Source organism: Macrobrachium nipponense, chromosome 48 (genome assembly GCF_015104395.2).
Source record: "Macrobrachium nipponense isolate FS-2020 chromosome 48, ASM1510439v2, whole genome shotgun sequence".
Classification (NCBI taxonomy): domain Eukaryota; kingdom Metazoa; phylum Arthropoda; class Malacostraca; order Decapoda; family Palaemonidae; genus Macrobrachium; species Macrobrachium nipponense.
The window spans coordinates 12,008,781-12,025,319 of record NC_087223.1 but is presented as its reverse complement, the minus strand read 5'-3'; the positions used below and the strand labels follow the sequence as shown (position 1 = coordinate 12,025,319).

At 35.6% G+C, this 16,539-nt stretch overlaps 2 protein-coding genes across 2 annotated transcripts in view; both read left to right on the top strand.

The window, feature by feature from the left end:
* Positions 1-608: 608 nt before the first annotated feature.
* LOC135205045 (uncharacterized) lies at positions 609-9,569 on the top strand. Its single transcript, XM_064235308.1, has 3 exons — positions 609-816; positions 6,611-6,787; positions 7,571-9,569. The coding sequence occupies exons 1-3, from the start codon at positions 673-675 to the stop codon at positions 8,057-8,059; spliced, it is 810 nt and encodes a 269-aa protein (XP_064091378.1). The 5' UTR covers positions 609-672; the 3' UTR covers positions 8,060-9,569.
* Positions 9,570-14,616: 5,047 nt separating this feature from the next.
* LOC135205044 (uncharacterized) overlaps positions 14,617-16,539 on the top strand; it is a 3,258-nt gene continuing 1,335 nt past the window's right edge. Inside the window, exons 1-4 of the mRNA XM_064235307.1 lie at positions 14,617-14,770; positions 15,206-15,452; positions 15,693-15,833; positions 16,220-16,539. The exon at positions 16,220-16,539 is cut by the window's right edge and continues 1,335 nt beyond it. Coding sequence (XP_064091377.1) covers positions 15,234-15,452; positions 15,693-15,833; positions 16,220-16,539 — 680 coding nt within the window. The 5' untranslated portion in view covers positions 14,617-14,770; positions 15,206-15,233. The remainder of the gene's footprint in view (positions 14,771-15,205; positions 15,453-15,692; positions 15,834-16,219) is intronic.

The following is a 16,539-nucleotide window of genomic DNA, read 5'->3' as shown; positions in this document are numbered from 1 at the left end:
ACAGACAAAAGGAAAAGGAAACGCTTTGGATCTCAGGAACTGTGATTAGCATCCATCTATATTTAGAAATTTCAATATGGCGACCTTCAAGTTCAAGTACATATGTCTGTAAGCGTATAAATACCCAGTCAATTATAATAAGTATTGATAAGTATTTCACGAAATTCGAGGCTAGAATTGAAATATTTCAAGACAGGTGTGTTGACTTTTATACGCAAATTTGAGAATGACTCTTAACTAGGGGCGTTTACCTGGTCTGATCTAAACAGGTGTATGAATGACTCATGAGCAGAGATGACCTCCATCTCTTCACTCAAAATTGCAGGAAGAGAGGTCAGTTTGACCACGAGACTCTCAAATTATACCATGTATCATCTCTCACCATAGACAGAGAGACCTTTTTTTACAGCTTCAGTTGAACAAGAGTAATGACATACGAACGACTGTGATAGATTCAGCTGGGCAAGACTAATGACATAGGATCGAAGGATGTTGGGTCAGGATTTGGAGAATGGGTCAAGTACGGTCAAGTCTTCCAGGTGAAAGTCTGGAAGCCCAGTTTTTGGACTTGAGGAACAGATCTGCTGGACTGTTTTGCTAAGGGTTTGAGCAATCAGTGTGTCTGGGTCTGTGTCTGAAGGAGGAGGATTGTTGTGGTTTTCGACTTTGAGAATGGACAAGAAACCACCGTTCTGCTGTGCGTCCGACGGAGCTAAGGATGGCTCTAGGAATCGGAGGATGTTGGAGTCGGTCAATAGGATTTTTGATGATCAGATTGCCCTAGCGTCGGATCTTGACTCGAATATTCGGCCGTTGGTGAGTCATTAAAAATGAGTCCTTAAAAAGACAAAAAAAAAAAAATCTTAACTTTTTAAAAAGTTATATTAAAAGAAAGTTGTTTAGTAAAAACCAACAGATCAGATAAGATGAGTTATTTAAACTCGATTACAAAAAATATTTTTTTAATTAAAAACAAATGTCCAAAACCTTTCCTAATCATATTAAAAGAAATTCGCATAAATAAATAACTAAAACTATTTTGACTAAACATTTTCAATGATTAATTCAACAACTGATTCCTTTAGGAGATTTTAATGAAAAATCAGAAGCGTCTCTCTCATAGCACGGACTCTTGCTTCTTAAACAGCCTGTATGAAATAGCCGAGTTTGGCTAGGCTAGCTGAATTGAACGTTGAGACAGGACTGTAAAATATCAATTATTATATTCTATTGATGATCTCCATTTATTGCTTACATTTGCCAGGCCACATTATGGTTATTTTGGTGATTTTCGATCTACATGAAAAAATCACGAAAATCCCAATGTTTCGAGTATTTTGGCCCAATAATCCTTTCAGATTCTTACAACATCAAAATCAATATAACATCATCCCATCACTTACCAACAACTAGAAACAAACTTGTGCAAAATTTCCCCCCAAAAGTACTTTCAGAATCGTTAAGTTTCCTTTGACGAACAATACGAAGGACTTTAGTGGCCAGAGACATGATTGGCTTTAATCAATATTCTTGTTGGCTTTTGAAATCTCACAGGCGACATCCAAGGTCTGTTGACAACTTAATGACAATTTATAGGCGCTGGTTTTCCTTGCTGATGGTTGTTGCACCTGGTACTTGGAGAGAGAGAGAGAGAGAGAGAGAGGAGAGAGAGAGAGAGAGAGGATAGCTTTGGCAGATTGAAATAGAATATTTCTGAAATATGCACCAACTTGAAATAATGAAATAGTCAGTGTTAAAAAAAATTTGTACGAGAAGACTAACATCGCTAGAACTCATTAACAGGTGTTAAAAAACCTATAACATACATCACCCTGAAAAAAAAAACTAGTTCTACAAAAACTAAATACAACTGGGAGGAGAACTAGACCATCATTAGAAGAAGCCCTTTCACTTTCATACCAAGCTATCACTATTTTATCCATCGTAGTTTTTTTTTATCAATGAAAAGGATTTTTCAAACCTCAAATACTCGTCCCTAGAGAGACATGGATTAAACCAGGCCTAGAGAAAGAAAGTCTAGTCAGGCCTATGAATATGACTTATTTTCAATTTTTGGGGGGCAATAGTAGGCCAATCTCTACTTGCTGTTGAAGGCCAACTGGCTACCATTTTAACCTTTATACTTTCAACATTTATATTATCTAGATCTTGTCTTTTGACATTTTTCTGTAATTATTTTGTGACAGTTTATTATCCATTCATTTAAGAATATGAATATCTTATCCACATTGCCTCAGATTAATAATAATAATAATAATAATAATAATAATAATAATAATAATAATAATAATAATAATAATAATAATAATAATAATAGGCCTGCACTTTCTGAGTCTCTATAGATTTTATAATTATCTCATTCAAATCTTGGCTCAAAATAAATGATAGGAGAGAGAGAGAGAGAGAGAGAGAGAGAGAGAGAGAGAGAGAGAGAGATTTTCAGCCATAAAAAACCAGTGAATGTCAACTGGTCCATAGATACCTATATAAGGCGTATTAAGGAATATAGGTGAACTTTACGTATAAAAAACGGGATGCGTGGTAGCGGCAGGGTGGGGGTGACTGAGCTAATTTAAAGGAGTGGCCGGCTCAGCCCAATCACTTTCGATTTCATCAAGAGAAAAGTATGCTTCTAGAATGCCTTTGTGGCTGATTTTTTTTTTTTTCCTTTCTCATTCTCTGTTCACCCTTTCTCTTATTACGTCCAGTGACCTTTGACCTTTTAAGGGAGAGGTCGGAGGGACAGCAGTTTCGGAAATGGTCAAGATCCGAAAGTTCTCTTAATGTTAGGGCGGTTGATATGTTATTGAGTGAAAGGAATTGAAAATGAGGGTCTCAGGAGTGATTTCGTGTGTCTGCCCGCGCGCGCAAGCGAGCACTCGTGCGGAAGCGAGCACATGCAGGCAGATAACTTCGTTTTTAGACGAGGCTTGGCATGCAAATGTGTGAGAGATAATCTGAACTTTAAGATCGCAATTTGTAATGTCAATCCCTATATATATATATATATATATATATTATATATATATAGTATAAATAATATAAATACATATATATATATATATATATATATATTATTATATATATATATATTATATATATATATGCATATATATATATATATATATATATATATATATATATATATATATATATATATATATATATATATATATATTTTAGAAATGTATATACATGATATTCATGTAACATGAATATTATGCATAGTTTTTATATCAGCTTAATGATATTCTAACAATGAATATACTTGTCATAAAAGCGTAAAATAAAATCACTATAAAATCCATATATATATTTTCTTGAAGACATTCTAAGAGACAAGACATGAAAATAAAATAAAAAAATAAAAACATGACATAAAAAAAAGAGCCATCACCACAGAAGATTGAAGGCTTCTACCCCAAGCAAGACTTCTTCCCGCGAAGGTCAATAAAGCTTCCATAACGGAACAGGCGGAAATCCTATCCCGAAGCGTTACACTTTCACCTTCCTGAACGGGTTCATCTAGGTGACTCGATGCACTTGTTGTTGTAGCCCGGTGACTGTGCACTTTCATTTGGGCAATTTGGGCCGCGTTCACACGTCTCCCCGCAGGGAGGCTTTTTTGCGCTAGCGAACGGGACGTTCGCCATATTTTTGAAAGTGAGAGGAGAAGGATATTAGTGCTTCTTCCTGTCTGGGTTTTGGGTGACACACGTCGAGCTACCTTGTGCCTGGTCCATTGTGAAGGTAATTAATGTATATTATCTTTATATATATATATATATATATATATATATATATATATATATATATATATATATATATATATATATATATATATATATATATATATATATTTATCATTATACTCTTACAATGAACTGTCTTGTTGACAAAAGTAAATCGAATAAATTACATAACATTACGCATCCATTACGCAGCTCAGTTATGCATTAACAACTACCTTTGCTTATTGCCAGGCCATTAACAGCAAGGCTATAGGTAACTCGTCGTTTACAACATTGTATCTTTAAACAATACACTTAAAGACCCTTAATGTTTATTAAGTAATTTCACTTTTTCCTCCAAGCCGAAAGATCTGTGGCGAAGATGTTATGCGGATATTAGCATCTTTTTGGTCGAGAATCCTATTTATTTTGGTGGATTTTCGACCTTAAGGAAATTGAAGGCAATGTGCTTTCGAACGTCCTATGCCTCTTAAGATGTTATGGTTGAAAATCATCTCTATTTTGTGGTATTTTCAGCCTTAGTGTATTTCAAAGGAGATCAATTCTCAAGGATGCTGCTCGCCGATGGAGATGTGATTGAATATCAACTTTTTTGATGGTCTTAGTGATTTATAATGTACGTATACGTAGGGTTGGAAATCTGCACTGAATTAGTATCCTTTTGAATCTTATGCACTCTGCTTTGTTTTTTCTAATAATTCCTTTTTATAAAAACAAGAGTAGTAATAATAACACTATGATAATAAATTTTATAAGAAAAAAATTCGAATAACAAGATTGGGATCTGATGTATTTTTGATTAGGAAAAAATACATAAAATAACACACACATATAAAGACAATTTATAATACTATATCTCATACAATTCACGAATTCAACTCTCACAAAAAAAAAAAAATCATTTCCTATCTCCAAAGGGTATAATAGACATAATTTCCACCAACAGTTAATTGAAGAGAAATGTCATTTTATCATTATCTTGGGAACAGAGAAAGGAAGATATAAAGCTATTATATAAGAAGTTATATTTTAAAAGGATATTGTTCCCGTCGTATTTGGATGAGAACAGTGGAAAGATGTGTACATTATTGAGCGGATCTTATCTTCTTTTTCATTCATTCCACCAACAGAAGGAAATTAAAAGAAAATATCCTCTGATATTAGTCAAGTAATATAACAATAGTAGAATAGCAAAGAGGAAAATGAAAGTAATAACTTCATAGCTAATTTATAACTAATTACAGTGATTAGCTAAAGAAAACCTCATAATGCCATTAAGGCAAGATTTGCGAGAGAGAGAGAGAGAGAGAGAGAGAGAGAGAGACTGCTACCTGATCTAGAATTTTTTTTATAGGTTCATATTTCAGAAGGAGACAGGCAAACAGATAGAGAGAGAGAGAGAGGGAAAAAAATCCACTTGGACACCTAGAGCACCAGGCTCTGGGCCCATTGGTGGAATCTTTGTGGGTATCTGACCGAAAGAGAAAGGAACTGTTATACCAGTTTTGCCCGTTTTGAGATTCGTACCCAGTTTTTTCTTCTTTTTTTTTTCTTTTTGTTTTTTGTTTTTGCTTTATGGGTAGAACGGCGAGACGAGGTTTGAAATAGAACACCCTCTCTCTCTCTCTCTCTCTCTCTCTCTCTCTCTCTCTCTCTCTCTCTCGCAAATCTTGCCCTAATGGTATTAGGATGTTTTCTGGAGCTAATCACAGTAATTAAGCATTTACTTTTTATACGGCAATTAAGTTTATAATGTTTTTAACTTGCGAACTCTTTTACAATATTACTTACTTAATATTGTGTGTGTGGGGGATGTTTTCCTTTTATTTTGAGAGAGAGAGAGAGAGAGAGAGAGAGAGAGAGAGAGAGAGAGAGAGAGGCGGGGGGGAACCGATACAAAATAAGAGATATTGAGAATAAAAGATGAATTGATAAAAAAAGAGAGATTTATTAGTGAAGTAGAAAGAACAGGAAAAGCAAAAAAATAGGAGAAAGACTGAAAAAAAGATGAGATAAGCCAGGGAGAACGAGAGAAATGATAATTCAAAGTGGTGAGAGAGAGAGAGAGAAGAGAGAGAGAGAGAGAGAGAAAGAGAGAGAGAGAGCCACTGAACCGTAACACACCACAAGAGACTGGATTGATTTACTATGGCCATTCTATAAACTTCTTCTTCTCTTTTCCTCTCCTCCCGCCCCCCCCCCCCTCTTTTATCACTTCTTCCTATTTCCCACAGGCCTTCCCCCCCCCCCCCACCCCCACCCCACCAACACCCCCAACCCTGGACCTATTATGTGGACCCGCCCAAATAATGCTTACTTTTACTCAGTCCATCACCCAATTTGGTTTTGCCCACTGACTATATTTACGTCACATCAAAGTGAAATGGTTCGAGACAGTTACTAAGAGGGAATCTCTCTCTCTCTCTCTCTCTCTCTTCTCTCTCTATGTCTTCGTCCGATCTTCATTTACGATCCGTTCTTATTCAGGAAGTTTGATGGTGTAAAGTCAAAGTCAGATATGTGTGTTATGAATGAATAAGTAGAAGATATATATATATATATATATATATATATATATATATATATATATATATATATATATATATTATATACTATATATATATATATATTTTATATTATATTACTGAAGTATAAAAATATAAGTATATATACACACATATTATATCTAGTATATCATAAAATATTTTTTAATAGAACTGACTGCTATTTTTATTATCTATTTGTATCCTTAAGTAATAGAATAACATCTATTTTGTCTGCATATTCCACGAAATTGACAAAGGAGAATCATTTCACTCAATTCCTCTTATCCCCAGATGCTGCGAGCTGCTGTCTTAGTATCCCTTGTGGGACTGGTTCTATCCCAGGGGTATGGTGCCCCCCCAGCACCAGCCTATGGTGCCCCCCCAGCACCAGCCTATGGTGCCCCAGCTCCTGCGCAATGCTACCCTGAGACCAAATATGTCACTGCTTATCGTACACAGATTCAACAGGTATTTCAAAATATTTTTTATAATTTTTTTGTACGTCCAGATTGTGCTTCTAATAATTATAATTAAGAATGCTCTTATTTATAAAATTTCTGATATAGTATATGTCCTAAAATTTTACTTTGGGCCACAGAGTAATATTATCATTAGTAAATGAGAGATAATTTAACAATATTTCTATTGAGAGAATAATTCACAAATTTGATTAAAATGTATGACCTCGCTTTAAAATTGAAAGTTATGAAAAAATTTATTTCTAAGAAGTGATCAGATATTATACTTACTTTAATAGAACTGGGTTTTACTATAGTGACCCATTATGTGGCTTCAATTTCCCATCTCTCCTGGTATAGGATGACCAGTATGAGGATGGTATGACGGATCCACAGTTGACTCTTTCCAGAGATTCCTAATGTTTTTGAAGACAAAAGTCGTATTATATATTTAAGGTTCTATGATTACAAAATGAAGGATAAGTAGTCATGTTGATTATAATGAGAGACAATTATGTATTTACAAAATTAAGTCTCAATACCAACTTCTGGGGCTAATTCATTTGCAAATGAATATAATTTCAGTAATGGAATCTTTGAAGGTCTTTCGTCGCTCAGTGAATTCGAAGGCACTGGACTATACCTTGAATAGGAGCCATAGTTCAAACATCTAAGGTTTAACCATAGGTAAAATACCACCTGAGGTGGCTGGCTATCCGTGAAAGTGCATAAGAATATCAATTTAAGATCAGAAAACCAGTAGGGAGTCTTTAACAAACAACATCTCTTCCAGGTCCCGGTCTACACGACCGTCTACGAGACCCAGCTCATCCCAACCACCCTGTACGAGACCTTGTACCAGACGAGGTACCGCACATCAGTCCAGCAGCAGTACATCCCTCAGTACATCACGACCACCGAGTACCAGCAGCAGTACGTCACCCAAACCCAGTACCAGACTCAGTTGCAAACGGTCTACCAGACGAAGTACAGCACCGAGACTCAGGTCCGATCTCAGTTCGTCACCGAAACTCAGTACCAGACGCAGTACGTCACCACGACTCAGCTCAGATACCAGACAGAGATTCAGTACCAGCCTCAGTACGTCACCCAAACTCAGTACCAGACCGCTACAGCCTACAGGACACAGGTCGTGCCCCAGTACTCGACAGTCTACCAGACGAGACAGCAGTACGTCACGGTGTGCCCCCAAGTGCCCGATACCTCCTACGGCGTCGTCCCGGCTGCGCCCGTTGCCCTAGGGGCCAAAGGATATTACTAAATGATTAGTTGCCCATTAGTTTTACACATCAAAGAAACTGTTCTTCAGACGATATCACTAAGATATACATAGATAAATTGCTCATCTTATTAGTGAATAGGCATGAAGAAATGAATGATTGAATTTTCACAAATCTAAGATTCAGTGATAATTATTTCGAACTTAAGGTAGCCACACACCTCATGACTTCATAGACCCACACGGTTTAATTTGAACTAACCTTTAACAGAGACAATGTTCTGAGTAATTACTAATCAAAAAGGCACTTCCTAACTAGTCTTGTTACTCTAACAGGACTCAAACTAATCAACTACTATGTTCACAGAACGAAAAAAGTCTAATTCTTCATTCGGCCAAATAACTACAAACACGTTTTCCATACAAACGAGCTAATTAGTCAGTCCTAGTATTTAATGCATATTATCAATATGACTGAATTGACAGGAAACAGGTCATGCTCAAGTGGAAGGTCCCTCAAGGAAAAATTCGACACTTGTGATTCCTGACGAGTTTTGTCTTATGAGAAATCCTTCAAGCTTGTCTTTTTAATTTTGCAGTTATGTAACTATGTACCAATCCTCCTGAAGATATCCAAAATTAGACAAAACCAGTCAGGATTCAAAAATTTTTTGTGTGTCATTTTTGGCAAATTGAAAAAAGAAGAAGCAAAAGCTGTGATTCCTGACCAGTTCTGTCCTAAGGAGATATTTTCGGTTTTCTTCACCTTTGCAAAATACATGGTTATGTACCAACCCTCCTGAAGATGTCCAGATTAGACGAAACCGGTCAGGATTCATAAATATATTTTGTCTCATTTTTGGCAAGTGTTCCTTGTGAAGGACTTGACACGAAAGCAGTTAATGTTTCAAGAACAATTTATTACCCAAGAAACTCTCTGCAGACTTCCAGATTTACCTCATCAGTTAACATATCAGTCACAACCACAAATGAATGTTGTATTGTATTGTTCATTTCTTACAAAGAGCTTTTTTTTTCATTCTTTCGTTGCCACAAAGAAATATTGCATAATGTGTTAATTTCATTCAAGTTATTATTATTTTTTTATTTCACTTCGTAATGAACTTATCTCTTCAATAGAAAAGTATATATATTATGAAGGAAAGTCTCTCTCTCTCTCTCTCTCTCTCTCTCTCTCTCTCTCTCTCTCTCTCTCTCTCTCAAACCTTTTCTCCTCTTCTCCCTAATTGTGATTAATTTATATTCCTCTCTCTCTACGTATCTATCTATATCAGTCTGAATGTCTATCTCACTACTTTTGTTTTCAAATAATTCCACATTTTACTCTTTCTGAAAATATCTGCATTAATTTATATCAATATCAATCTGTCTATTTTTCTAAGCTCTCTTGAATCTTCCTTTTAAAGAGACACTGGAAGAAATAGATACGCTTACATTTGTTTTCTTTAAATTATGGATGAATGTTATTGATGTAGTGACCGATGATATATTTTGACTATGTGTAGTTTCTATAATAAAAGAGTGAATCTCTCGTACGTCTTTGAATAATGTCTGTGACCCTAATATATAACATGTACAAGTGGACACATTACATAATATATAATATACATATATATATATATATAATCTATATGATATTATATCTATTATATATATATGGATGCATTGGTAAGGAGGATTTCTTAATTCAATTACATTCTGATTTCAAGGTTTCCACAGGAAGCACCCACAAGTATTAGGAAATTAGTCTGGTATGTCATTGTGAAAAAGACAATGCATAATACTGGTCATGCAACAAATAAACTCCCTCTCTCTCTCTTTGTATAAATATATACACGTATGTATACATTTAGAACTTGTTTTTGTTTAATACCAACTTCCACACAAATCTGTTCACTCTCCATTCTATATGTTTCTTGAAGGCTTTGCCATAAAAGAAACTAATTGCAAAGGGAAAAGGGACTTTAAGTTTACAAACCCAGTCTCTCAGAAAGACCTGTTCACAAGTCGAATGTCAAACAAGAGGCTTAATACATTAATCAGTATATTCTTGGTGCTCTCAAGAAGAATTTCATTTTACAATGAGAGGTTTTAGAAGCTTGAATATAGAAAACAAAACGCCTATGATTCAGAGAAAAATAAATAATAGAGGAACAATGATGGGAACTGAATTATAGAATAAGTGTTTTTATATATAAGGAAGAAATTGATAGGTTTGATATCAGTAATAGGAATATATAGATAAAGATAAGGAAGACTGATGTCAATAATAATAATAATAATAATAATAATAATAATAATAATAATAATAATAATAATAATAATAATAATAATAATGATAATAATAATAATAATAATAATAATAATAATAATAATAATAATGACAATTTTTATGGAAAATGAGAAGAAGCATAAATATTTTTCGAAATAGGAAAGAAAATTACAGGTTTGATATAAATATTAGAAATATATAGACAAAGATAATGAAGACTGATGTCAGTAATAATAATAATAATAATAATAATAATAATAATAATAATAATAATAATAATAATAATAATAATAATAATAATAATAATAATAATAATAATAATAATTTCAGCAGTAATTTAATGTTGCTCTTAATATACTCAATCATGCATAATGCAAGTTACAAACGATATTCTTGCGGTATGTTAATAAGACTTCAGTCCCATTAAACCCTCCTTAAACCTTAGCCCCACCCATCCCCCTCACCCAGCAAAAAAACCCATCCAATTGTTACGTCGACTTCTTGGAATATCATTAAATAAAAAAAAAAAAAGCAAGCACAACGAAAGCAAAAGTTTAAGCAGGTTTCTTGGACAGAGAAGAAGAAGAGGAGGAAACACAATCGGATATTCAAGCAGGTTTCTATTTTATTATTTTCTATTTTGTGGCAGATCCGGGTGAGTTCACAGTAGGTGCATATTTGGGGGGCAAGTAGGTAGGTGTACATGTATATTTTGGCAGGTGCCTTCAGCAAATGGAATCGCGCGCACACACACACACAGATATCTATATATATATATATATGTATATATCAACGTTAATTCAATATGCTTCTCAGAGAGAGAGAGAGAGAGAGAGAGAGAGAGAGAGAAGAGAGAGAGAGGGAATAATTTTTCACAACTAATCTAAAAAGAAACCAAAATTAAGCAAAAATACTTCCGTAAATCAGCAGCTGTGGAAAAAAACGTTTTTTTTTTTTTCTCTAAAGATTCGTGACTCAGTTCATGACCTTCCTCCTTCAAGGCTGGAAATAGAAAGTGGACGAAACCAGGAATAACGAAAATATTTGATAATGAAAGGAAATGGATAAGTTATATGATAGTTTAAGGCAAGATATTCAGTCTGATTTGTGCCCTAAAACCAAGTAGAATCAAGCTAAAGACACCTTTATAAACACAGGTTGGTACTGATTCTGCTAGCTGCCAATAGATGGCGTCAGTATGCACTTTGGCAATCACTGGACGATTCCATTATATCAATATCATTGCATTTCTGCCCAAAAAAATATAGACTTAGTCGAATTTGGGCTGATGTATAGTATATATATATATATATATATATATATATATATATATATATATATATATATATATATATATATATATATCTACTTAGCCAAAGATGCATTACATATTCAAATGAAATTAATTAGAAGTAAATAAAGAAACGTGTGCTGATTAATGTCTTTTGGTATTTTCTGCCAATGGCCTCACCCGTGTTTACATTATGTTTCTTTCAGCCACCACTAGATGGCAGATCACTCTCGCGCTCGACTGCTTTCAGTATCGGTATAAAAATGTTTCTTTTCTTACTAAAGTTCTTCTACCACTTTTTCTTTGCCTGTTTTTGTGCAATATTGTAAAACATAGTGTGTTTCGCGTTTGATATTGTTTGAACTTCACTGCCAATAGTGCGAAGATGACTGTACAATGACATTTGGTGGTTTTTAGTGATTTTTTTTTTTTTATCCTGTATGTCATTTGAGACTATTGTTAAACAACTGTCAAGAACTACAACATAATCTTTTCTTTGGTGTTTAATTTTATGGAGAAGCATATTAATAAAAATTTAATTTATATTCTTACGTATATTTTGAGTTGATAAAAGTAGTGTTTTTCTTGCGGACTTGCAATACAGAATGAGTAAATATAACCTTTGGCCATGAATGCATAGTGTGTGTATGTGTGTGTGTATGTTGTGTGTGTGTATGTATGGGTGTATTTGTCTGTGCATGTCTCTGTTTGTCTGTATACGACAGTGCTTAAACATCAATATTCGTGTTGAATTTCGCTACGTTAGTCTTCAATTATGCCGCCATGAATCACGATAAATATCATTATCATTATCATGAGAGAGAGAGAGAGAGAGAGAGAGAGAGAGAGAGAGAGAGAGAGAGAGAGAGAAAACCTCCTCATGCCATCGTCTCATGAATAAACGAACGAGAAAAACCAGTAATAATTACAATTGAACCATCCTTTCCTCTTGCTAATTTATGACCAGGGCATGACACTTGCAAAAGAAAGGTTTCCCAGTTTTTGTACCGTTATGTTTTGGCGAAACGATCAATTCATTTGCCGTCTACTCGCTTCCTCCAGCCATTACAATGAAGGATGGGTTATTACTACGTCATTCCCTGAAAAGATTTAACGTTCTGCAATGTGAAATGGTTGAGAACGAGTAACGATAATGATTAGATTTTAAGCTCTGAAACATTTTTGACTTGGTAATTTGCGAAGATCCAAACATGCTGACGTTGCATTTTGTCCAGCGAATTCATCCCATGGGCGACTATTGCTTAACTTCAAGGGAAGGAATAATGTTGCATAATAGGAACAGGTCATGAGTGAGCTTTGAAAAAGTGAGCTTTCCATGAGGTAACACTTTTCGTTTGATATTTTTGATTTGTGAAGAAAACCTCAATATATGAAACCGGTTTTAGACGATTGGACAATCTCAAACATTTCTTTTCATCGAAATAATTGGGAGATGATTTTGCTACGAAAATTATGAGAAGTGAAATAAAACTCCATTTACTATTCTGGTGGTTTAGCAAGAATAATATATTCCTTTTTTAAATTCAAGCGTCAAATAGAATTTATGGATAATACATTGCCTTCATCAATTACCTTCCCAACTCTTATCATTCATGAATACTTCCCACCGCGAGGTTTGTAAATCGTCTTTGAAAGTTATTTATAAAATTATTACTTATTCATACATATGTTTTGGTAACTCCCTAAAGGTATATCTTGATTCGTTCTCAAATAATCTATCTACTGATGTTGCCAAACTCTCGCTTATTAAGAGGTTTGCAAAGCATGGAATTAAAATGAAATAAATTAGTTCCTTACCCAAGGTATTAATTGTTAACTTGTTTTTTCATTCGTGGGTCAATTTCAGTAATTCCTTCTACTGTTTCTCAACAAAAAGATAATGTTGCTGCCTGTGAATATTCTTCTTTAATGAGGGAAACAAAGAATAATGATTTTTGAATAAAAAGAAAAATGTATATGCCTGTGACGGAGTGATGATTCATTAAAAAATACCTGGAGTAGGTTCTCTGATTAAAGTAGAGATTTATGATATATGAAAAACGAGCAACAACAGCAAAAAAAAATGAAAGCAATTTTGAAACTCATTTTTGGAAATCGAAGAAGAATAGACATGCGTCCTCATCGCATTGTTTAGTCATGCAACATTCCCATGAACAACTGACAACAATATGGCAACAGAATAGTTTCGAAAACTTCCATGAAGATATTTCCACGTTTCTGAAAGTGTAAGAATCCTGGTGCCTTCAGTTATTTGAGCCTGGTCTGCATGTCAATTAACCATTGCTCAGTCTCTCTCTCTCTCTCTCTCTCTCTCTCTCTCTCAGTGTCAAATGCTGGAATGATTTGCATAATAATGTCTAACCACAACCATTCTTCAAGTACAGCTCTACCTTAGGGAGCCATTTCCTCACAGGACCTTTTCAATGCATAGTGCCTTTTAGATAGCCTATTTTGAAAAAAAGGCTTTTCGTGTTGCCATTGGAATGAATATATCTTTCATTGATATATATATATATTATATATATATATAGATATATATATATATATATATATATATATATATATATATATATATATATATATATATCAATGAAAGGTATTCCAAGGCAACAAATAACTGAAGACACCGGGATTCTTTCGAATAAGCATCAAGACGCCTTCCAGAGAAAATTGCGTCTGTGTCCAGTCAACCAGGTAACCTTTTGAAACTAGGGTGAATCGAAAGTCAACACGAACGAAAGTGAACGCAGGGAGTTGCGGGTGGGGGTTAGGGGGGGGCGGTGGCGTTTGGGGCGGGGTGTAGGTTCGAACTGGACATAGCCAACTGTGGGAAATGTGGCTAGAAAGAAGTAGAAGAAGAAGAAGGAGAAGAAGGAGAAGAAGAAGAAGGCAGAGAAAAAATCAAGTGAGAGGGCGCGAGCAGGAAGAGAGAGAACTCCCTAGAGGGCGGAGACAGGTTTCCAGATCTGGATGGGAGAAAGACCCACTCCCGGTTCCAGACGAGGCTTCTCACGGCGTAAGGTGAGGGGGGCCTGGAAGGGGAGAGGGACTAGGAGGGTGGACTTAGCGGCGTCCTTTGCCGTACCTGACGAACTGGCAGGTTGGTCAGTAGTTCCTGAAACGCCGTGGAGGTCGGAGGTGTGTGCAGGTAAGTCTCGTCTCGGTCGGGATGTGGCTGGTCCCGATGCGGGAAGGTTAAAGGAGTTCAAGTGGATTTGATTGAATAGTAAACGCAGTCTATTGATCTTCGGTTATCTGTGATTGGGGGTTTTATGTAAACAATATTCTGAGATGAGGGTTTTTTTTTCTCTCTCAGTTTAAATTAGATTTGCTAGTACTTTTTTGTTATGACTTTACATTATTCCTCATTTGTATATTAATTCTTTATATTAATCTGCAAATGGTGATTATACAAAGCAAGGAAACAAATTCTCACAAATACGATTTCATTCACATTCAGAAACGAACAACCCATATTATGGGGACACAGAACCTAGAAATAGAACGTGCATATTTCATCCACACTCACCAGGGAATAATCAGTACGAGTGTAGCTGACATTCCTTCCTTCCAACCATTTCAGAAAACGCCTCTTTAACTCCCTGTTCAGAATGAAGAGGTCCATCTTCATCTTCCTGGCCCTAGTGGGCTCGGCTGCCAGCGACAAGGGCATTGGTCTCTCTGGTAGTTATGGTCCCCCAGCGGAAGGTCACTTGATCATCGAGAACTTAGCGGCTGGCCACGCTGGGGGCGGCGGAGGCGGCTTTGGAGGGTTGGACTGTTACCCACAAACACATTACCAGACTCACTTCAAAACCCAGATCCAACAAGTGAGTAAATCTAATGTTTTTGGGTTGATCCTGTTCTGGTCCTCCATGAATAGGAGCCCAGCATTGTTACTGATAGAGTAAATTTACAGTTTTGTTCGGTCCGGCATGAATGTGAGTCAAGTATTATTAAAAATAAATATAATTTATATTTTCCCTTTTCCACCTTCAGGTTCCATGTAATATGAGTCCAGTTTTTAATAATAATAATAAAAAAAATGATTCTTCACTTTCTGTCCTTAGGTCCCTGTCTACAAGACAGTCGTCAGTAGCCAGCTTGTCCCACAGCCTGTGACGGAAGTCCTTTATGAAACTATCTACAAGAAGCATACTGCTTTCGTCACGGAGACAGAATATGCCACAGATGTTGACGTCATAACAAAGGTTAGAATGCAATAGACACTGATTCTGCAGGCAGGTAAAGTTTCAGTATCATAGTTAAGTTTGTAGCCACAGACTGATGCAGCAGAAAGGTCAAGATTTTTTTTTGGGGGGGTTAAAGAAGTTGAGATTTAGATATACTGAATTAGCTAAGTTTTAAAGATGATTGGATTTCATAGTAACTGGTTTACATTGGCCTCTTCCATGCCTTAATTTAGGAAAAAGCCCTATGCTAACACAAGGTTGGCTTAAAATGTACCAACCAATCACAGTAACTTAACAGCTGAAAACCAACTAACAATAGTAGTTTTATAGATTCTTCATCTTTACAGGTACATTTCTGGTTTTCCATCAGTATAGCAAACTTAACCTTTTCCCCATTATTCCAGGTTGATTATGACGCCTACACTGAGACGGTGAACAAATTTTTCTTCAGACCCCTCTTCATAACCGAGACGGTATTCCTCACGCAAGACCAACCCGTCTATTTCACCGCCACTGAGATTGTCACCGAATTCAGGCAGGTTCCAATAGAACATACCCAGTACACAACAGACCTAGTGACCATCACGAACCCCGTCACACTGACTCATAAAAGCGAGCTCATTGACGAGAAGTTGTTCACCATCACTGAAACTATCCACGTAGAAAAACCCATTTTCGTCACCGAAACAGCTGTGTTACCTGGCCCGATCATTCCAGAGGAAGT